We start from the raw sequence: 23,547 nt of genomic DNA on the forward strand, positions 1-23,547 counted from the left end.
AGATATAGAGTTTTGAATGAATTTGTTATTGCAAAATTTTGTTAACGATTTTAGATGCATACAAGATGATGTAATTTGTTTGCTTCGATGGAGCTTAATAATGATTAAAGTTGTTGAAGACTTGAATATCAATTTTTGATGAAATTTGAGTCAATGAGAAGATTTGTTATATTTTGACCCAAGTTGTTTTCGATAATTAAGTTAGATTTTATTGTAATTATAATGGTTGAAGATTGCTTGGTAATTAAGTTTAACTGATAAAGTGAATATTTATTTTACACAATAATTTTTATGGAATAAGAATCTTGACCAAATATTTGGCTCTATAAATAGATATAATGTCTTAGCCTTTAGAATAAGCAAGATAGAATTATTTTGGAGAGATGTAATCCTTTTTGGATCTATGCAACTTTTGTGATTTATGTTGAAAAGATATAGTTTTGTGGAGATGTTAGAGTATTTGTGATTTATGTTCAACGTTATAGTATTATTGTTCATCTCATCCATGGAGGTAAGCAAGGTCGAACCACATTAAATCTCGTCTCATGTGCATGTTTTTATTTTGATAGTAGAAAATAACCAAATTGATATCGATATAAAATAAGGCATGCATAAGATACAATATTTAACGTGGTTCGACATTGCGTATCTCTACAGGCAAGATGAACAATAATCCACTATAAACGTAGAAACTACAACTACATGATATCACATGTATCCAAAAACCTAATATAGATACAAAAACCCGGTATATCCAAAAAATTCTTAATATCCCTACAAAATTATATCTCTGCAACATAAATCCCAAGCGTTGCAGAGATCCCAAAAGAGATTACATATTTCTAAAATAATTTTCTCTCACATATTCTAAAGGCTAAGACATTATATCTATTTATAGAGTTAAATACTTGGTCACCAAGAGTTTTTATTCCATAAATATTATTGTTTAAAATAAATATTTACTTTATTAAATAAACTCAATTACTAAGTAATCTTTAACTACTAAAATTATAATAAAATCTAATTTAATTATTAATTATAATTTGAGTCAAAATATAACACGCTACCTACATTACGGTCTTTATCAAAATAATATTATTATTAAGTAAACTTTTTAATGTGTCAAAATATATATTATTCCCCAAACATAACCATATTATGCAGTGATCAGCAGGTTTTGTGATCTTGGGTCCTGCTGCTGTTTTCGGATAGTCCCCTTTACTGCACTGCTCGCCTGAAGTTTGGTTTTGTTGTCCTTTCTTATCTTTTTTTTTTTTTGTTTGGTATGTATGGATGTCTGTGTGAGTTTTGTTGGTTTGGGATATGTAAGCAGGTGCACTCTAGTATCCTTGTAATAGCTCTTCTTCTACCTATTTGTTCACTCTTTTTCTTTCATTTAGGGTTAGAGATATTTTTTTAATGAGGTTCAAGAGATGGTGTACCTCTTTCAAAAAAAAATATTAGTTCCTCCTGTTTCATTTTTTTCTTTTCGCCGTAAACGCATGTTTAAGGTTTTCACACAACAACTTACACTATGTTTGTCTCAATTTAAATAAATAAGAAATAGTGAAAATTATTTTTAAATGTAGACAAAATCCATGGGGACACACATGAGCTTCATCCCAAGTTGTTGAATATATAAACCCCAAAAATACTGAAACAAAAACACAAGTCCCAGTCCCAATAATCAACATAAAATGGTTTGAACATATACTCTCGCTGGTATTCATGTCCCCCCCCGCCCCCTATGTTTAGATCAGATGATAATCCAGTTATTACCATGTGAGGGACATATAAGAAAAGTAAAAAGAATAATGTCATTCACTCGAATTATTTCTCTTAAAAAAATTTAAATTCTAATATATTTTAAATATTTGTTATTAATAACATATTTTTATATGTTGTAATTTTACAATTTTTTTTTAATTTTATGTCCGTTCTTTTTCACTCGTAATATGAGATTTTGGTAAACAGTCGCCCGGGCCTGGTCAGACCCCCTTTGTGAAGAGGCACCCCTTCTCCCGAAGTTACGGGGTTATTTTGCCGAGTTCCTTAGAGAGAGTTGTCTCGCACCCCTAAGTATTCTCCTAGACAAAGTTACATCATCTTAATAAATAAGAACCTCAGTTAAATTAAATAATTTAAATTTTACATATATAAAATTTCCGATTCCATCGTCTTAATGGCATGATCTATATATTATTTTTTCTAAAAATATGTTCAGTTGAATGCTCAATAAATCCCATTGAAAAATATGCCAACAATGTTAGTGATGATTGTATTTATTAAATACAATAATTTTTTTTATATATCTATGTTTTACATTCAAAGTTGTTTTGAATTAGAATAAAAAATTGTGCAATTACACACTCGTGCATGCGGTGCTCTTAAAGCTGGTTTTTATCTGCTAATTTCTGCTGTCAAGCCTATCGTTGTTAAAAGCTTTTTTTTTCTTCTTCTTCTGACAATAACCTGAAATTACGGTTTAATGTGTGAAGGAGAGCTAATGGGGGAGTTTCGATTTTTTGTCTAAATTAAATATAAAACCGACCAAAGTACATGCGATCTAACTAATATCTGTTCCTAAGGACTTTCCCTAATCCGACACTAATAAAGTAGTAGTATGTTTTTTCAGCTTCAATTTTGATTAAAAAATAGAGTTTTGATCATTAACAGTTAAACAAATCTGGGTTTTGTTGATTAATTAAGGGAGCTTTACTTCACCATGTGCACGACGCACGACATCATGATTCAGCCTGTACTTCGGATTTCGATTTCAGACAAAGCTCTGCTAACAGGTTTTTTCTGGTTTATTTATAGATTTATGAACCAAAATTTCTCTACAGTTTCTGCTAAAATAAATTAATATTAATTAAACCCTGTTTTGACAAGTGTGTATATTTAACAGAGTGGTTAATCAGTATGTATGCATACACATTTGTTAAAAAAAAGGTGGCTGTATAATCTGGAGAGAAAAAAACTGGGCAGGCTTGTAGGTTTTCCAGGAATATTTTAGGGTTTCTATGGCCATCTTTTCTAAAGTGTGAGCTCTAGTTTTTCTGACAAATTAAATCATCATGTTATGAAGTAATGGATTAATGTCAGATGAAAATTCCACACTTTCCAGTTTCAATTCGAGAAGGCGGAAACATCGATGAATCTCTGGATTTGCTTTTGTTTAATTGGAACCAAAAACAATCGTGGCTTCAATTCAAACCTACCGACGGGCTGAATGTCAGATAAGCCTGTCATTTAATCTTAATATGTGAGTATTATCTATTCAAAAACTTATATATATATATTAAGTTCTTAAAAATTAAGATAATTATTACCAATAATAATAATAATAATAAATATAATAATAATTAATTCTGCTTAAAAAATTAAATAACAACCATAAAATATTTTTTAATAAATAACATGATATAGTGAACAATTACTATGCCACTTTAAATTAGGATTATAATAAAATCGAGTCGAGTTTAAATATTGTTAAACTTTTATTTAAAAAATGAGAATTGAACTTTACTTGACTCAAAAGTTCATGAGCTTAAAATTTTTAAGTTCAATCCGAACTAAAAATTAAAAATTGAAGATTGAATCTAGCTAAAAAACTTAACTTGAAATTATATATAGATATATATATATTATATATATATTTAAAAACAACATATAAATGCTAATATTATTTTTAATTTAATTTAAATAATTAAGAAAATAATATTATTTTTCGAGTTACTCGTAAATTTCAAGTCATATATTTAGTAGTTTTACGGCTTATTAAGAATTTGAATCGAGTCAATTCAATTTGTATATTCACCGAATTTTAATAGAATTAAACTTAAATAATGTAATCTATTTATCTCGTTTGCAACCTATTCCAAACAAATGCCTAATCTAAATTCCAAGCATTTTACGAAATTACAAGTGTGTACGCAATGTGAAAATAAGAGAAATTATATTTGGGTGGGGTGGGGTTCAAGTTCAAATAAGGGTTGCGTATATAATAAAGCAAAGTCTAGATAAATTAGTCCTTTGATATTTAATTTAGATTATACTGATACAAAATCATATAGGAAAGCAGGGAAGTGATACGTCTTCATAAAATAATGCAAAGAGGTCGGTAGGTATGAGCCTCACAGACATGACAATTAATTCTACATGGGAATAAATTTAAAAAATATGAAAAGGTTTAAGTAAAATTAGTGGAAAATAGATTGATAAAAAAACCAAGAGTGTGGGAAAAGATTAAACTCAAGTTCATTATTGAATAAAAATCATTAAATGATTCAAGAATTAATTTGATATCATCTATTAGGGAAGATTATAAAAAGAGATAAACATACTAATGGGCACTAGACCCTCTCCTTTTTAGCTTATATAATGCCATATCCTTGTCTCTGGTGCTACGAGCTATGGTTGCTTGTCACCGTAGAAAAAGAAAACTTAGGGGGGAAAAAGAAAATGTCCCTTCTCTTTCTTCTTCTTCAAGTCCAAAGTTTCCATCCTCTTTCTTTGACTCGCCTTTGTGCAAATATCTTCCTTTTTGAACAGACGCTTCTTTAATCTCCCTTTCCCTTCTGTCGTTTCTCTCTTTCTTTCACTTGTTAAAGCAGCTTCTAGTCTTCTGCTTCCACCCACTTTTAATCCATGATCCATTTCGACCTGTCACAGTGAAGAAATTTCTGTGCCTAATTTATACTAGCTGACTTATTCTTCCTTCTAGAGTTGTATAGGGTTGCATGATGTAAATTAATGGAAAGTGGATCCATAGATCTATGTATCACAAAAATCTGCAATTTAAGTCTCACCACTTCAACATACATACAGTATATGACTATATTCTATCATTATTATTGTTTTGTATGTGGTTTTCTCTAAGTGTTTTTGTTTTTTGTTTATTGGTGATTTAATAGGTAAGAAAGAGCTTTCTTCAGTCCACCCATGGTGGCGATGGGATTAATTAGCTGCCGACTCATTCACCCAAATACTGAGTTAAAATGGACCGGCAAGCAAAAAGCTACCCAGTAAATGGGTGAATGATGCGGGAGGCAGATTGAATCCTAATCTTCCTGTGCTTGGACTGAAGGGAGTCCTTCTGCTGTTTTTTATCAACACCAAAGTACTTTCATCCAGGTTTTTCATGACGACCACTTCTTTTATATATATAAAATAATTTATGGATGAGTTAATGTAGGAACAATGATCGTTTCTTTAACTTATTCGTTTATTCTTCATTGACATTTATATAGATTATCTCAATTTCTAAATGGCGGTCGGTTCTCATTGTTTGGCTATACGAAAGGAAAGCTTCGTTTTTACTCCAAGAGGAAAATGTGGGTCTACGGCTGAGGTTTGTACTCTTTCAAGAACATTTTTTTTTTTGCCTTGAGAAGTCTCTTTTGTATTATCCTACCAGGTATTGTATTTTCTTATTCAAATTTGGTGTTGGTTTTACATCTCGAATGATTTATAAGCAGTTGATGAAGTTGGAGACCAGATGTTTTAGGGTTTTACTGTGAAGCTGCTGTTGCAGTTTCTTGTTTAAAGCTCCCACCAAAAAGGCAAAAACATACGAGAGGAGAAGCTCACGCTCCACGAAGAAACCTAATGGGTCTTGCTCTCTAACTGCAACAAGTTCCTAGACTGTTCATGTGCATTTACATTAATATCCCTTAAGTAGTTTTGAATCGGTGTTGGGACCAAGATTTCTGCAATCTTGAAAACCTTTTTGTTTTAGCTCTTTGGTGATTTAAATGCATATATTCATTTAATGTAAGCGTGCAATGAAGGATTTGTCTGCACTGCTGTTTGTTTTTCTCTTCTGTAAAATGTATTATGAACCGAGTTAAACATAGTTTTGTAGTTTTCAGGAGAATTGCAAGTACTAACAAGATTTCGATATAGGTTTTGAATGAGAATCTTAGATCTTAGATGAAATGCTATTTAGATTATTAGATTTTGCGGTGTTGATGATGGTTAATAGATAAATGGTATGGGTAGCGGAGTTTATAGACAGCACATAAACGAACACGAATACAACATTGACAGTTTAAGTTCGATTCATTAAATTCCAGGTATAATGTGATATTTGCTCACAGAGAAACAGGAACATTTGGAAAAGGAAATAAATGGCAACCAGTTAGGTCATTCCCGAAGCTAAGGGACGAACAAAACATATATCTTCTCCATTTAAGCCGACTTTCCCTGAAACCCTATTTTACCATGCACAGACACCAGTAAATGCCAAACTCCACTCTAGGTCGACTCTTTTATTCGACTTTTGTCTGAAGAGAAGATAACGAAACGAAGTCCCAACCAAAGATGTTTGATGCATATCTTTAGATCATTAACTTCATAACATGTTTTTTTGGGACCTTTCTGAGCTTACGAACACTATGCTAAATATGGGTTCAAGATTCTTTTTCAGAGTGATTGATCATTTTGCACCATCTTTAAAGAGCACGATTGACTGGTTTTTTTGTCATCAAATAATAATCTGATGGAATGAAAATTTACCACGTGCAGGTTCCCTAGTAGTCATCTCTAAGGTCGATTTTTGTTGTTTAAAAATAATAAAGGATGCTCAGAGTTGGGTGTAAGGATGTGATGTTTTGTATATTAATAAAATTGATATTTGAATTATTCTCTGGGGCCTGGTTGTTTCCAACCTAGTAGGATAAAGGTTATGGATGAATTTCTTAATCAAATTCCCTTGTTCCAACTCCAACATCACTCTTTTCTAGGGATATATTTATTCAGCATGCATCCAATGGGTTTACACCAAATATGGAACTAACCAGAGCAAAGATGCCAATGAAAATGGAAGTCGATACATGCATATCTTTGTGCTACAAGACAGTTTGTTTAGGCAAATAATACAAATGATATTAAATATAACCCCGCTTGTGAAATGTTTTTCCCCCCACATTTGAAGTAATAATTCATTTCATAATATATTTTTAAAAGTGTTTTCGATGTTTTTATTTTTACCTTTGCTAACTTTAGGGTCAAAAAGATTATAAGAAGATATCAACTTGTCCTAGAATCTGCACTTTTGGATAGAAAAACATTACATGTCCAATGGTTTGTCAAGATTATTCATCTTTTCTAATTCACATTCGATATTTCCATGTTTCATCTCACTACATTAACATGCAAAAGTTGATTAAAAATATTTATATTTGATTTCCTTCTTTTTTTTAACTTTATTAAGATTTGGAATTATCTGTCGATGGAAGAAACTTCTGATATATACTGCCTTTTCAGAGGAAATCCGATTTTTAATTGCTTCTGATCTGTCTCTCCCTAATAAAAACCCTTCGTCCCTTTCTAATCTTCCTCGGTTGTTTTCTTATATTCATCACCTCTCTTCTCTTGGATTTTTGATGAATCGAATTCAAACTTCAGCTCTGGATTTGGGTTTCAGTACTGGGGGTTTGAGTTGCAAATATATATGTAGGGCATACTGAAAAACCTAGCTGTTCATTGCTCCCAGTAAAACCATAAGTTGACGTTTGATGTCGTTTGGCCAAAATTCCAGGATCAGTATTTCTAATATGCAGACCCAGAAGAGAATCAGGGCCAATGAGAACAAAATAAAAACGATCCTTTCCATCTCTTCTCTTCTTTAACGTTAATGCTCCATAATGATGTATGTTTCGACAGGCATTCTTCCAGGAGGAAAGTCGGTAATCTGAAATTACAGGAACCTAGGAAAAATCATTAGCAGACAATATGCAATTTAACTGTTTACAAGGTGTGTAAGTTGTCTTTCTTCTTTATTTGATCAGTATTGTTTTAAGTCTACTCTTCATCGGAGGGGGTTCTATCATAAGTATTTTTTGATTGGAGGATTATTCTAGGTCTAACGCACACCAAGTGTTTGTCAATATGTCTCTATATTGACACTCTTTCCTAATATGATATGGCTCAAAGCTTAGGGAAGGAAGGTGTTGAAGTTTCTTTGTTTGTGCAAAACATTCCACCTAGTTACCATTGGAGTGGGTTGAGACAATTATTCGGGAGACATGGAGATGTGATTAGTTCTTATATCGCAAGAAAAAATGATAGAACAGGAAAGCGTTTTGATTTTGTTAGATTTTCTAACAGGGATGATTCAGTTAGAGCAGTCCAAAGATTAAACGGATTCTGGTTATTTGGATATCGTTTAGCCGTCAATGAAGCACGATATGAAACTAAGAATCAAAACTGAAAAATGAGCAACCCTTAATCACCCAATGCTACAACCAGGATAGAACAAGGATACAACGATAGCGGGAAAAGTGCGGAGGTTTCTGCAAGGAGGACTCGGTTAGTTCAGGGGGAGGTTGATGAGGACATTGTTCGTAAGCTCCAGAAAAGTCTCGTAGGAACGATGGTGGCAGTTTGTTCTTCGAGACAGGTGGAAGACAAACTACAAGCGGGAGGTTTAGGAGAAATTAAGACAAAATTCTTGGGAGGGAGAGACTACTCGTTGTAAATTGATGATGAAGAGTTGTACAGAAGTCTTGAAGGAGCAGAACTAGTCGCTTTTAAATGAAGTTTTTAAGGAAGTTCAACCTTGGTCATAATCCTATAGAGTGTCGGAAAGAGTAACGTGGATAAAACTATTTGGAGTGCCTCTTCACTGCTGGAACCATAACACTTTTAAGAGGATAACACAACAATGGGGAAAATGCATTGCGATGGGAGAGAACGCTCTTCAAGAATTGGGATGCGAGGAGATGTCCATTCTGATAGTAACTACTAGGAAAGTATCTATCGACGAAGTGGTAGACTTGGAAGCAGGTAGATATATTTTTAGAATTAGAGTGGTGGAATTTCCCACAAGCAGATGTGACTCATTGATTCGAAAACGAGAGAAAAGAGAGGACGCGGTTATTGTCGATTCTGAATCTTCGGCAGGAAGAACTGTGGACTCTTCGGAGGAGAAGGAGGCCGAGAGGAATTCTGAGGATGAAGACAGTCAGTTATGGTGTATGGGGAACTAGAGGCAACTTTTTGTCGGGGGAGGACGGGGAGGAAAAGAACATAGGAGAGGAAATAATTATGGGTTTGGGGAATAATGTGGCTGGTTCAGGGAAGGATCAAACGCATAACGAGGTGGCAGTGGTGCACGAGGAAGTGCAATTCCACGCGAAGAGAAAGGCAGAAGCTGTCAATGGGAAAATTGGTATGTCTGCTCGTGGAAATGAGGAAATTAAGGATTATTCTAAAGAATTGCCCATATTGGATGGTCGAATGGAGCCAATGGTGATAGAGGATTTGTTTAATATGAGTTTTACAAACACGTTTGTTTCCAAAAGCCCCATGGGAGACGAATTTCATCAGGATGAGGCTGGGGTAGATCAGGTTGATTTCAGAAGGCCCAATACTGGGATAGAATGTGTGGATTCGGTCCACAGACTTTGCTTGTCAACAAATTTGAGGAATGATTTTCTCTCGCTCAATCCCAGGCAGAACGAGAAAGCAAAGGGTGGGAAAAATAAAAAATATAGTTATCTTCAAATTATTCAAGAGAAATTTTTGACTCCCCAAAGGAAGTCTAGAAACTGCCAAAGTAAGAAAAATTTGAAGAAGGTGCAACGTCAGGAAGAATCGACTGAACTTGAAGACAGATCCCTATCTGATTCTGACTTACATGATAGGTGGCAGAGACAAAGGAAGGAAGCCAAAGAAACATTACAGGTTGGGAAAGAATTGGGCATAGTGTTTAAAGGTTCAGAAGAGGCTCTGATTCGGGAAATTGTGGAAGATCTGGAAGGTGAGTCAACTTCCCAATCTATTGAATTTCAGTAGTGTTCAGCGGAAGTAGGCTTTGAGATGAGATTTTTTTCTTGGAATATTCGAGGGATGGGCTCAAATGTTAAATTTCTGAAATGAGGAGGATTATTAGGATGTATAAGTATGAGATTGTGTTGATTCAAGAAACTAAAAAAGAGGGATTTTCTGAATCGGATATAGTAAGATTCTGGTGTGATGATGATTATGATTTTAGATTTTCGAAAGCTGTAGGTAATGCTGGAGGGATTGGAAAGCGAGTCACAATCTTTATCTATTGAATTTTAGCCGATATCAGTGGAGGAAAAGTCGAGATGAGGTGTATAGTGTTGTGATGTTGTTGTCGCATGAGTGTGAAAAAATGATACTTTAAACGAGTCTGACATTTGTCTTTTTGGGTGGATATTGCCTCTTTTATCACTTACCAAGAGGTGTTGGAAGCGCAAATAAACTCACATGATATTGTCTAAGCAAAGTTGAGGTGGGCTAATGTTGTGAGAAAAAGTGGATCTTGCAACTTTTGATGAATTTTGGTTTTGGTTCGGTAGATGCGATGGAATAATCAAATTTGAAGACTCAAAATTTCATGGACTGTACGAAGGGAGATTTGTAGAATTGTAGGAGGTTTTGTGGAGACTAAAGTTTGACCATATTGGCATGCCTTAGGGGGATCAAGCACTGCATGTTTCCACAAAGCAGTGTTTTTGCTTTGATGCAAAGCGATGATCGTTTCAAGGACTAGAATTTAATGTCAAATTAGTTACTGTTCTGAAGAATCTTAAGTGGAGGTTCTTTGAGCATTTTCAATGATTATTCAGCTGCTGGGTTTTTTTTTCTGTTTTGAGATCGATTAAGAATTGTTTTCTGTTATATTTTGTTTTTTTAACGCAGAGTTGGATGCTTTTATCTGTCTTGGTCCTGTTTAAGGAGGTAAGTTGGGTGGGGTAGGCGTTGTTTATTGTGGAAATTGATCCTAGGGTAATTTTAAATTGGATTGTGCTCCAATTTCTTGCGAAGTAGTGGTCTGTTAGTGTTGTTATTGTGGTGCTAGTTGAATTCTATAGTGGAACGGTTGAGTGGATGGTGTTTGTTTTTGTTTTGTTGAGAGTTTCATGCTTCCAAGCTTGACGGCATTTGGAAGAGATTAGTGCTGGATTCTCCATTGTATTAATGCGGTTGTTGAACTTTCTTCGAGCAATTCGTCTGGTGGATCGCTATGGTGCTAGTGGAAGTATTTTTGTGGACTCTGTTGAAAACATTTTGATATTTCAATATAACAAATTAAGTTAAATGAATTTTAAGATTTTCCAAATGATTTTCTAAGTATATTCGATAGAATTATTCGAATATCAAAACATTACTCCAAATCTTTCAAAGATAATTTTTAATCCTTACTCAAAGTGTAAAATTAAGTTTTAATCTTAAAACAATTTCAAAATAATTTTACAAAGTATTTCGAACCATTTCAAAGCCAAAAATTCCAGATTGCTCAGAGGGAACCAATTCCCCCCTAAGGGGGTACCGATTCCCCCATTGTATAACGGTCGAAATATTTGAATTTTACACTTAGGGAACCGATTCCCCCACGCTCCAAGCTGTTTTATTAATTGTTTTCACACTAAAACGGCTATATGATCTTCACTAATCATCCCCAACGTTCAGAAGTGATTCAAGGTGTACTTAAACAAGTTCTGAAGCCCTTGATCAACAAGAAAATTATAGAGAAACAAGAGAGAAAGCATCAAACACAAAGTTTGTGCAAATCAAGCCAATTTTCCTTTCAATATTCATTTTGCTTTCAAAGAACACCATTTGTGCTCATTTGTAATTATTTGTGAGTGTTCTTTTCTTGTTCTAGAATTGTGCAAACATCTTACCTTGAGAGGTTTTCCTTGTAAGTTTGCAAATTTTATAATCTTCTCTTTGGGAAAGAGTGGTCTCAAGAATTGGGGTATATTCTTGAGGGTGTTGTAAAGTTATCTCTTTGGCCTCAAAAGAAAGAACAAATTAGTGAATTTGTTGGAAAATCCTTAGTGTGGATAGCTAAGGTAGTGGACGTAGACTTTGATTGAGAAAGTCGAACCACTCTAAATCGCTGTGCAATTACTTTCAATTTTCTGCAAAAGCTTCCACCAAATTTTTAATTGCCAATTCACCCCCTCTTGGACAATTTCGTCAATCGATTAACTCAACAATTGGCATCAGAGCCTAACTCATTTGAAGGTTTAATTGCCTCTTGAGTCGATTCAGGAAGAGTTATATCGATAATCAAAGTCATCAATGGCCTCCGTTTCAAACTTCAACTCTGGTCTCGACTCAATGCCCGTCAACAAGCCTCCTTTCTTCAATGGAGCTAACTATGCCTATTGGAAGAATAGAATGATGTACTTCATTCAAGCAAGTGACATGGGAGCATGGAATGCTGTAGAAGAAGGATACATCAAACCTCTCACTCATCTAAGGTTGTGGAGTGAAGGAGAGAAAAGAATGTTTCAGCTCAACTCCAAAGCCATCCATATAATTTTTTGGGCTCTTGGACCAGATGAATACGGAAGAGTTTCATCGTGTACAACCGCCAAAGAAATATGGGACAAACTTCAAGTCACTCATGAAGGTACCGATGAGGTAAAGAAATCTAAAATTAGTATTCTAACGCATAGCTATGAAAATTTCAGGATGAAACCAAATGAAGATATCAAAGCTATGACGGATAGATTTTCAACGATTGTCTATGGTATCAAATCATATGGAGAGATCATTTCAAATGAAAAGCTTGTGAGGAAGTTAGTCTACTCCCTCCCAAAATTGTGGCAATCAAAGAAGACGACAATCATCGAGTCTAAGGACTTAACGTCCTTAACTCTTGAAGAGCTAATTGGGTCACTCCTCACTCATGAAATGATGCTCGAAGATGAGGTGGACCTCGACAAGATTGACGAGACACCAAAGGAGAAGGAGAAGAAGAAAAACATTGGAGTTGCTATCAAATCCACAAAAGATAAGAGTGATTCGAATAAACGATGATGAGGAAATGTCATTGTTTGCCAAACGGTTCAGAAAAATGATGAGACCTTATCGAGGAAGAAAATTCAAATGAAATGAAGGCCTAAAAAATGAACCAAAAGAGAAGGGCCAAATCATTTGCTACGAATGCAAAAAGCCATGCATGTCAAATATGATTGCCCACAATTGAAGAAAAAGGGTCAATCAAAGAATAAGCACAAGGCTCATGTGGCTACATGGAGCGATGAAGAAAGTTCTGATGAAGAGGAACAAGAAGTAGCTAACTTGTGCTTGATGGCATTTGGGGAAGATTCTAAGGTAACCTTTAACTCATTCGATTTTGATGATTTATCCTATGATGAGTTATTAGAGGAATATAATGGGTTGGCTTTGGATTATGAGAAATTATTTTTAAAATATAAAAATGATGTTTCAAAATTGAAAAATGAAAACAAACTCATATCCAAAACCAACAACGATCTTGAAAGTAAAATCAAAGATTTGCAAATCAAACTAGAAGAGTTTGAAAAGAAAAATTTAGATTTGCAAAATTTACTTTCAAAGATCAATGATGATCATCAAAAGAAAATTAATGATCTTAAAAATTCTTTTGATAAAGTTGGAACAAAACATTTTGAAAAAGGTGGAAATTCAAAATCCAACTTTGTTAAAAAAAGTTTTAGAAACTACAATCATAGAGGTCCCCAAAGAACCTCTAATGGAAAAATCGTTAGAAGTAGGTGGGTTCCTAAAGAACTCATTACTACTAAAGATAAAAATATCATACACAAATGGATACCTAAGGGGACTAGGATTTTGAAAACTAATGAATATGGACCCAAAAGAATTTGGGTACCAAAAATCAAAAATTAATCTATGTTTGTAGGGAAAGGAACATTGCTACAAGGCACGGGAAACAAATTCAAATTCATGGTACCTTGATAGTGGATGCTCAAGACACATGACCGGAGACAAAAGCCGGTTCATTGAGCTTAACGCCAAAAATGGAGGAGAAGTGACTTTTGGAGACAATTCAAAAGGCCACATAGAAGGTATTGGTACAATAGGTAATACCTCTTCCATACAAATTAAAAATGTTTTATATGTGAATGGATTAAAGCATAATCTATTGAGTATTAGTCAATTATGCGATAAAGGATTCAATGTCTTATTTGAAATTAATGGTTGTAAAGTCATTGACATTGTATCTAATCGGATTATACTTGTTGGTCATAGAATAAGAAACATATACATGGTGCATTTAGATTCTTTTGATATGACTAATTTATGCCTAGTTGCTAAGGATGAACATGATAGTTGGTTATGGCATAGGAGACTAGGACATGCTAGTATGAGTGTTTTGCAACGGTTAATTCAAGGAGACCTAGTAAGAGGGTTGCCTAAGCTTAAATTTGATAATGATAAAATCTGTGATGCTTATGCTAAAGGAAAACAAAAGCGAGTTTCTTTTAAATCCATTAATGATGTATCAACTAGTAGAGTTTTACAATTGATCCATTTAGATCTTTTTGGGCCAACTAGAACTACTAGCTTGGGTGGAAAACAATATGCATTTGTCTTGGTAGATGACTATTCTAGATATACTTAGGTTCTATTTTTAAATACTAAAGATGAAGCATTAGAACAATTCATCACATTTTCAAAAGTAATCCAAAATGAAAAAGGTTACTCTATAACTAGTGTTAGGAGTGATCATGGAATTGAATTTGAAAATCTTGGATTTACTGAATTTTGTAACTCTAACGGTATTAGCCATAATTTTTCAGCACCTAGAACTCCTCAACAAAATGGAGTTGTTGAGAGGAAAAATCAAACTTTAGAAGAAATGGCTAGAACCATGCTCTGTGAAAATAATTTGCCAAAATATTTTTGGGCGGAAGCCACAAATACCGCTTGTTATGTTGTAAATCGAGTAATGATTAGACCAATTTTAAAGAAAACTCCATATGAAATTTTCAAAAATAAAAAACCTAACATTAGTTATTTTCATCCTTTTGGATGTAAATGTTTTGTTTTAAACAACGGTAAAGAAAACCTTGGCAAATTTGATGCTAAAAGTGATGAAGGAATTTTTCTAGGTTATTCCTTAAATTCTAAAGCCTATCGTGTATTTAATAAAAGAACTTTAGTTGTAGAAGAGTCTATTCATGTTGTTTTCGATGATAATCCCCTTCCGAGGAAGGATTCTTGTGTGAATGATGATGTAGGTGTTATAAATACAAATGACGTTAGACATGACGTTGGAGAACCATCATCAAAGGAAGAAACGAAAAATAAGGAAACTCATGATCCTCTTGAGAATCCAACCATTGAAGAAAGGGAAGTATCTTATCCAAGAGAGTACAACTATGTCAAGGATGGTGAAATTATAGGTGATCCATCAAAAGGGGTAACAACTCGATCTTCTCTTAGAAATATTTGTAATTATGTTGCATTTATTTCATGCATAGAGCCTAAGAATATTAAAGAAGCATTAAATGATGAACATTGGATTATGGCTATGCAAGAAGAGTTAAATCAATTTGAGAGAAGTAAAGTATGGACATTAGTTGAAAGGCCTAGAAATAAATCTACTGTAGGTACTAGATGAGTATTTAGAAATAAGCTTGATGAGAGTGGTAATATAGTGAGAAACAAGGCTAGACTTGTTGCTCAAGGGTATACTCAAGAAGAGGGCATAGACTATGATGAAACATACGCTCCCGTAGCTAGGATGGAAGCAATTAGAATGTTATTAGCATTTGCATGTTTCAATGAATTTAAATTATATCAAATGGATGTTAAAAGTGTATTTTTAAATGGTTTTATAAAAGAAGAAGTGTATGTGGAACAACCTCCAGGTTTTGAAGATTCAAATTTTCCGGATCATGTTTTAAAATTGACAAAAGCTCTTTATGGTTTAAAGCAAGCTCCTAGAGCTTGGTATGAAAGATTGTCAAATTTTTTAATTGAAAAAGCTTTTTGAAAAGGGAAGGTTGACACTACATTGTTTTTGAAGCATAAAGGTAAAGATTTATTAGTAGTTCAAATTTATGTTGATGATATAATATTTGGTTCTACTAATGATGTTCTTTGCCAAGAATTTTCTAAGCTAATGCAAAGTGAGTTTGAGATGAGCATGATGGGGGAGCTCTCATTTTTCTTGGGACTCTAAATCAAGCAAAGAAAAGATGGCATCTTCATCAATCAAACTAAGTACGTCAAAGATATGCTCAAGAAGTTTGGACTGGAAAATGGGAAACCTCATGACACTCCAATGAGCTCTTCAACAAAGCTTGACTTAGATGAAGGAGGTAAATGTGTAGATGTTAAATTATATAGGTCAATGATTGGATCTATACTTTATCTAACTGCAAGTAGACCGGATATTATGTTTAGTGTTTGCTTATGTGCTAGATTTCAATCATGTCCTAAGGAATCACATTTACTAGCTGTTAAGAGAATCTTTAGATACCTTAAAGACACTCATAGTTTAGGACTTTGGTATCCTAGAGACTCTAGCTTTAGCTTGCATGCTTTTTCTGATGCGGATTATGGAGGATGCAAATTAGATAGGAAAAGCACCTCCGGTACTTGCCAATTCCTTGGAAATATGCTAATTTCTTGGTTTTCAAAGAAACAAAATTGTGTTGCATTATCTACCACTGAAGCCGAATACATTTCAGCTGGTAGTTACTGTGCACAAGTTTTATGGATGAAACAACAACTTTTTGATTATGGAATTAAAGTAGGTACCATTCATATCAAGTGTGACAATACTAGTGCTATTTGTCTCACTAAAAATCCCATCCAACACTCTAGAACTAAGCACATTGAAATAAGACATCACTTCATTAGAGACCATGTCACTAAGGAAGATGTAGTTCTAGAATTTGTTGATACTTTGCACCAATTAGCGGATATCTTTACAAAACCTTTAGACAATGAACGATTTTGGACACTTAGGAGAGAATTAGGTTTGACCAATCTATCTTCACTGAGTGTTTAAAATAATTTTAGCACTTTTAATAATAAATGAAAAATGCTTATAATAGTAATTTTTTATTGCATTCATTGCTATTAGTTAGGGGGAGTTTATGATTCATGATGAAAAATTAATTTTATGTTCAAATATCGTTTAAAGATTAATTGAATTGTTTGAACATGATTAATTTTCAATATATGAGTTGCCAATACCACTAGAGGAAATTAATTTAGCATTTTGGGTGTTTAAAATCGGATTTTAGCATTTTGGTGCAGAGGAAATCGATCCCCCCTTGAGGGAACCAATTCCCCCATTGAAGGGGAATCGATTCCCCCCACAGGGGAATCGATACCCCCTGGGGTTCTAGTTTTAGCACGGGCAGAACCCAATATTTGCTCAAACCCTCTCTTATTCCTTCACGCCGTTTCTTACCTATACTCTCTCAAATCTCCATTCTTGCCTCAAATCAACATTTTTAATCGGAATTAACTTCAAATATCATCCTCTGAACCTGTTGGATTCATCAAAAACTTGCAAACTTCATCTAATCTCATTCAAATCCGAAATCCTTCAAGGTTTTTTTTCCAAAACTTCTATTTTATCAATTTATGAACATAGAACTAGTTTTAATTAGTTCTAGATTGAATTTTTGATCGGACATTGATTATTTAGTGATTAGAAACTAGATATTACAACTAATTTCATCAAAAACATAAGATTTTTTTTTCCAAATTTTCTAAATTTTCGAAATAATTTTTTTTAAATTATTGTGTTTTGATTAAATTATGTTGTTATTATGAAAACTATACATATATTGTTTCTCAAAACCATATTTTTCAAAAGTTTTTCAAAAACTTTGCCCATAAGGATTGATTTAGAGAACCTTGAAATATTGAGGACTCAATTGAGTTTTGGGATTGATTGAATTACATACATGTGTTTTCTAAATTGCAGGTTATCAATTCTATTCCGATTTCCTAAACCATATCCAATCCTAAAAGTGCTAGGTCTTCATCTAGTCGTTCACACCGTCAACCAAATCCTCATTCTATTCCAATTTCTAATCCTAATTCCATTGATCCTAATTTGACTATCCAAAATTCGTGTTTCAATCATCCTGGTCCTAGAAATGCGTGCAAATAATGAAGCAACCAACGCACGTATTAATGACCTCACTAACGAAATGGCCACTATGCGAGCTCGTTTTCCTCCTCCTGATCCGGATATGTGATTCAATGTTTTGCTTTGAACTCCAAACTTATTGTTTTAACATTTTGAATATTTTTGAAATGTTTGAATTTGTGGATTGATTGACTTTGAATTTGTTTGGATTTATGAATGGTTAGAAATTATCTATTTGGTGTGATTAAATTTATTCATTATTGCATCATTTACTTCATGATTAGATATATGACCAATTTTGCAATTTCACATTAATTATGAAACTAATGGCTAACGTTTCTCTTGCTTGTGATCTTAGCAGCTTATATTATATATAATCAATTGGCTAACTGATTTCAAAACCTTGTTTAAATTCTTTAAAATGTCTTTTTGATTTAACAAAAAGGGGGAGAAGTGTTAAAGTGTTTTTAAATGATAAATGGGAGAAGTGTTAAAGTAAGGGGGAGTAATTTCAAAACTTGATTTCAAAATCTTAAAATTACTAAAATGTTTTTGTTATATCAAAAAGGGGGAGATTGTTGAAAACATTTTGATATTTCGATATAACAAATTAAGTTAAATGAATTTTAAGATTTTCCAAATGATTTTTCTAAGTATATTCGATAGAATTATTCGAATATCAAAACATTACTCCAAATCTTTCAAAGATCATTTTTAATCCTTACTCAAAGTGTAAAATTAAGTTTTAATCTTAAAACAATTTCAAAATAATTTTACAAAGTATTTCGAACCATTTCAAAGCCAAAAATTCCAGATTGCTCAGAGGGAACCGATTCCCCCCTAAGGTGGTACCGATTCCCCCATGAATGGTTTGGCTCCGAGAATTCCAGTATGCTCGGAGGGAACCGATTCCCCCCCAGGGGGTACCGATTCCCCCCTTGTATAACGGTCGAAATATTTGAATTTTACACTTAGGGAACCGATTCCCCCACGCTCCAAGCTGTTTTATTAATTGTTTTCACACTAAAACGGCTATATGATCTTCACTAATCATCCCCAACGTTCAGAAGTGATTCAAGGTGTATTTAAACAAGTTCTGAAGCCCTTGATCAACAAGAAATTATAGAGAAACAAGAGAGAAAGCATCAAACACCAAGTTTGTGCAAATCAAGCCAATTTTCCTTTCAATATTCATTTTGCTTTCAAAGAACACCATTTGTGCTCATTTGTAATTATTTGTGAGTGTTCTTTTCTTGTTCTAGAATTGTGCAAACATCTTACCTTGAGAGGTTTTCCTTGTAAGTTTTCAAATTTATAATCTTCTCTTTGGGAAAGAGTGTTCTCAAGAATTGGGGTATATTCTTGAGGGTGTTGTAAGGTTATCTCTTTGGCCTCAAAAGAAAGAACAAATTAGTGAATTTGTTGGAAAATCCTTAGTGTGGATAGCTAAGATAGTGGACGTAGACTTTGATTGAGAAAGTCGAACCACTCTAAATCGCTGTGCAATTACTTTCAATTTTCTGCAAAACCTTCCACCAAATTTTTAATTGCCAATTCACCCCCTCTTGGCCAATTCCGTCAATCGATTAACTCAACAGACTCTGTATGAGATGCTGGTGTCGAGGGAGCCCTTTCGCGTGGTATTGCTTTGTTTGTTTTTGATTTTATTAATTTGATGGCTGTAATGGTGTTAATGTTTTGATTTGTGTGTTCTGGTTTTTGTTGTTGGACTGTAGTACTTGTTTTGTTCTCTTATGTAGCATTCTTTTCCTCCAATTTATTTTAGGGAGGTTTTTAATGAGGCTAATAAGTTGAACTTCGATTATTGGTTTAATTTAATAAAATTGTTCTTTGCCTAGCCAAAAAAAAAAAAAAAAATTGGAAAGAGATTGCTCCCGTGACTATTCACCTTTATTAACCCAAGGAAATGAGTCAAATTGTAGTCCTTTATGTACAAGTTTAAGTTGGTGTATATTATAAGATATTCAAACAGGAAATGATGGAGAAAAGAATTCAAAAGGGAACTGAGATGTAATTTGAACCCTTTAATTTCCATGTACTATGATGTACGTATAACTGGTGCATTGGCCCAGAAACCATTTCCATGGGGAATAATATGCCTGTAGAACCTGCCTCATGATATCAACGACGGACCGAGGGAGATTGTTGTTCCTATAAAATTTTTAATTTCTCATAAATTCGCTCCCCCTAAATTTTATAAATTCACTCATAGTATAGAATCTTGTGTTTGTTTCTTTTCCTACATCCCACATCACCTCATGTCTCAGTTCAGTGCAGGTTGTCCCCTTATGATGTGCATCGACTCATTCCAAGTTCCATCAAATAAAATTTTAGGGACTGAAAATAAATTATCATAAGAGAATATGAGATCAAATAAACTTTTAGGGTATGATTATTATAGCTTGCTACCCCTTGACCCATAACTGGATGAGAATATCTCTATATTACTAAATTTGACATCATATTACTGATTCAGCGTACATTTTCTTATTTTAATGAATTTAATTGGATTAAGTTGAATATGGGAGTTTTTAGTATTTTTTATCAAGATAAAATGGAAAAGAATTTCTTGATGAATCCATAAAAGCCTAAAAAATCATAAAAAGAGTTTTAAGCTTTGGTTATTATATGTGACGAGGACAGTGAGAAAACCCTATTATTTTTTAGCATTTGTTGAATACAATTCTTCATATTCATCATTGTTAATATATAAAAATATTGATATTTGCTTTTATTTCTCCTTGTTTTGATGTTTCAAAGTTCTAAGCGAAGAATTGAGGGTTGAGTCTTTCAAGGAGAAAAAAAAATAATGAATAAAGTTTACTTGAAACTTGAAGTGGTATTTTGGTAAGGTAAAATAAACTGAGTGCAGTAAAATGTGCCTTGAATGATTATTATTGTGATTAATGGCTTAAGACGAGCCATTTATAAATTATATAGCTATATGCTTAACATGTTAAAGGTATGTTCCATTTATGTAGTGTTGCAATGGTGTTCATAACTATATACTTAACAATGTTAGATTTGCCATTTCACCCTCTAGGATTGTTTGAATAGATATTAGAAAAAAATATTTAAGGATATATTAACTACTCATAATTTAGCTCAGTTTGCTTTATCACTTTTGTCATCTTTATGTTTTTCTTATGATTCGCCTTCTTGCATGGATGATGTGCTTCTTTTTGATGCCATCAATGGTTGAAGTTATAAAAGACTGTTTTACTTCCAAAAAAAGGGGTTATATGCTGTCTTTTATATAAGTTTTAGAATGTAATTACGTACGTGTATCTGTTTGAAACTTTTCTTAATCTAATGACAACACGCACACACCATATAGATAGAACTGTTCGAACCCGGCACTTATAAGGAGAACAACACTGCGAACACTTCTATGAATTATATTGAATTAAACGCATTCTATAAAAGGTATAGCTATTGTTTCATATAATTTGGTAATTCGAAATGTACCTTTTGCTTTGTTTTATCTCCTAGTATGACTATGGTTTGATCCTACCAATAGGGTTAAACATTGGCTACGTCAACATGTAAATTGGCATAGAATTCAATTTCAGTTGTGCAATTGATTTAGAATAGTGGTATATTTTTGTTCCATTGTCACTCGGGTTAATTGTGGTTTAGTACCCTTAAACTCTTCTTTCGTAGCCTATATAAGACTTGTTTCATTCAGCAATAAAACTTTAGAAATCAAAATTTGATTTTATGCAAACTTTGCGCTTAAATTTCACTTTGAATTTTGAGATTTTGTTCTTAAATTAATTCAAGCAAATTAATGCAAGAATCCATTATTTTAAATTTATATTTCGTGAATCAAACACGTGAAGAAATCAAAAGATAAATTAGGCCTCCATTTACACACTCTTGCTCGGCTGTCATTGATCTGGACCAAAAAACACCGACAATAATCAAAGGATATCCAAAGAAAAGAATTTTTTTTAGTCTTGAAACGAGTTTAACCATGTGAGAGCATCATTGCATAAGAAGATGGTGTGTTCATGAACTCTATCGATTAAACTATTAATCACATGTTCCTCATTTCAAATCAAACATCAATTTTTTAGGGACATGTAGCATCTTTTTGCTGGCAAGTTGTATTATATACGACACTCGGGCTTTGAGCAGAACCATATGTTTCGGGAACCTGAGCATGGAAGGGAAAATGGTGGAGATGTTTGAAGTTGGTCCCTGTGAAAATGGCTTTCAACTGGGTTTTCTCATAGGTCAAAGGTTCTATAATCAAATAAGAAGAAGGTTGGCTGGAGACTTCATTCTTCGAAACCAGCTCCTTCCTTTTGCTCAAACGCCACAAGCACAACAGCTGATCAAAGCACTCTCGGAGACTAACCGGAAGAAGTTCCCGAGATACTGGGATGAACTTTTAGGGACTGCAGAAGGAAGCGGTGTGCCGGTTCTTGAAGTAGTTATTGCAGTTTGCTTATTTGATTAATACTCTCCTCTATTGAAACTGTCTCATTATATTCCTTCGTGTGCAGATAATACTTGTCAACTTCAGAAAGGAATTACTCCCGTTCATTCCAAATACAGAAATGAATTCGATTGCCGATACTGCGGATGACTGTTCCGATGTTCTCGTTGTCAGCGATTCGATGGCCATAGCAGCTCACAATGAGGATGCAATCTTCGGTTTAATCGACAACACGTATGCTTTAGTTTCCTGTATCCTGTTCAGATTCTAGGACAGTACAATACGCAGGATGAATGGAATATTCATGACATGTACCATGTCTATACTGGGTTTTGCAGCTACTTGATCAAGGGAAAACTGTCAAATGGATTATCCGTCATAGCTTACACATATGCAGGAGAGCTTCCAACTTGTGCTTTCGGATTTAACAGTCAAGGACTGGTAAAATTTATTTCATTATTGTTCAAAAGAAAAGAAAAGAAAAGAAAAGAAGCATGATTGTCACTTCAACATTTACTTTTGAAGGAGAATTATATTCAATGAAATCTAATATTTCCATCATACATACCTTAGGCATTCACACAGAATTCAGTACAGCCGACAAAACGTGATATTGTACCAGCAGGCATTGGAAGGAACTTTGTCTCTAGAGACCTTGAAGCAACTAGCATTGCAGATGCATTAGCTGTAAGACCCTCTAACGTTTGTTTCTTGTATCAGATGAAATTTAGGATCAGCTTGATCATTTAATGTACTGATAGAAGAGATGTGACCTCAGAGAATACGATCGTTCGAAGTTTCGCTGGGACACAATTACAATTTAATCGATATACAGAGGCGATGATCTTGAATGTGAAACTGCATCAAGATTGCAAGTTTCAGTTCATGAGGTTGGATCAACACCATTTTTCCAAGCAAACATGTATCTCCATCTTCAGGTTGAGCAGGTAAACAATAGAACACATAATAGAAGGTTACTAGGAATAGCAGTGCAATAGCTTTCTATATGACAAATGTAGAAGTGTTTTCTTGTTGATAGCACAGTACTCCCATTGAAACTGAAACCAATGTTTTGCAATGAAGGTAGAAGATGAAAACTCAATAAGAAAGCAAAAAAGAGCAGCTGTTCTACCACTAGAATCAAAAGCCGATGTGTTGTCACTCTTAGGAGATACAGAAGATCCAAAGT

At 33.8% G+C, this 23,547-nt stretch overlaps 2 protein-coding genes across 2 annotated transcripts; both read left to right on the forward strand.

The window, feature by feature from the left end:
* Positions 1–7,927: 7,927 nt before the first annotated feature.
* LOC120193614 (polyadenylate-binding protein 2-like) lies at positions 7,928–8,482 on the forward strand. Its single transcript, XM_039196069.1, has 2 exons — positions 7,928–8,154; positions 8,254–8,482. The coding sequence occupies exons 1-2, from the start codon at positions 7,928–7,930 to the stop codon at positions 8,480–8,482; spliced, it is 456 nt and encodes a 151-aa protein (XP_039052000.1).
* A 13,597-nt stretch (positions 8,483–22,079) lies between these two features.
* LOC120193616 lies at positions 22,080–22,901 on the forward strand. The gene is made up of 4 exons (XM_039196071.1): positions 22,080–22,349; positions 22,426–22,592; positions 22,697–22,799; positions 22,884–22,901. Exons 1-4 carry the CDS (start codon positions 22,080–22,082, stop codon positions 22,899–22,901), a joined length of 558 nt encoding a protein of 185 aa, XP_039052002.1.
* The last annotated feature ends 646 nt before the right edge of the window (positions 22,902–23,547 follow it).

Source organism: Hibiscus syriacus, unplaced genomic scaffold (assembly GCF_006381635.1).
Source record: "Hibiscus syriacus cultivar Baekdansim isolate YM2019G1 unplaced genomic scaffold, ASM638163v2 tig00116996_pilon, whole genome shotgun sequence".
Lineage (NCBI taxonomy): Eukaryota > Viridiplantae > Streptophyta > Magnoliopsida > Malvales > Malvaceae > Hibiscus > Hibiscus syriacus.

What these genes read in the sequence shown, in the direction of transcription:
- LOC120193614 (XM_039196069.1), top strand. Translation starts at nt 7,928, where the DNA reads ATGGCTCAAAGCTTAGGGAAGGAAGGTGTTGAAGTTTCTTTGTTTGTG. An exon ending in CAAAGATTAAACGGATTCTG is followed by an intron (nt 8,155 to 8,253) that starts GTTATTTGGATA and finishes TGCTACAACCAG; the next exon opens with GATAGAACAAGGATACAACG.
- LOC120193616 (XM_039196071.1), top strand. Translation starts at nt 22,080, where the DNA reads ATGGAAGGGAAAATGGTGGAGATGTTTGAAGTTGGTCCCTGTGAAAAT. An exon ending in GCGGTGTGCCGGTTCTTGAA is followed by an intron (nt 22,350 to 22,425) that starts GTAGTTATTGCA and finishes CTTCGTGTGCAG; the next exon opens with ATAATACTTGTCAACTTCAG. An exon ending in TTCGGTTTAATCGACAACAC is followed by an intron (nt 22,593 to 22,696) that starts GTATGCTTTAGT and finishes TGGGTTTTGCAG; the next exon opens with CTACTTGATCAAGGGAAAAC.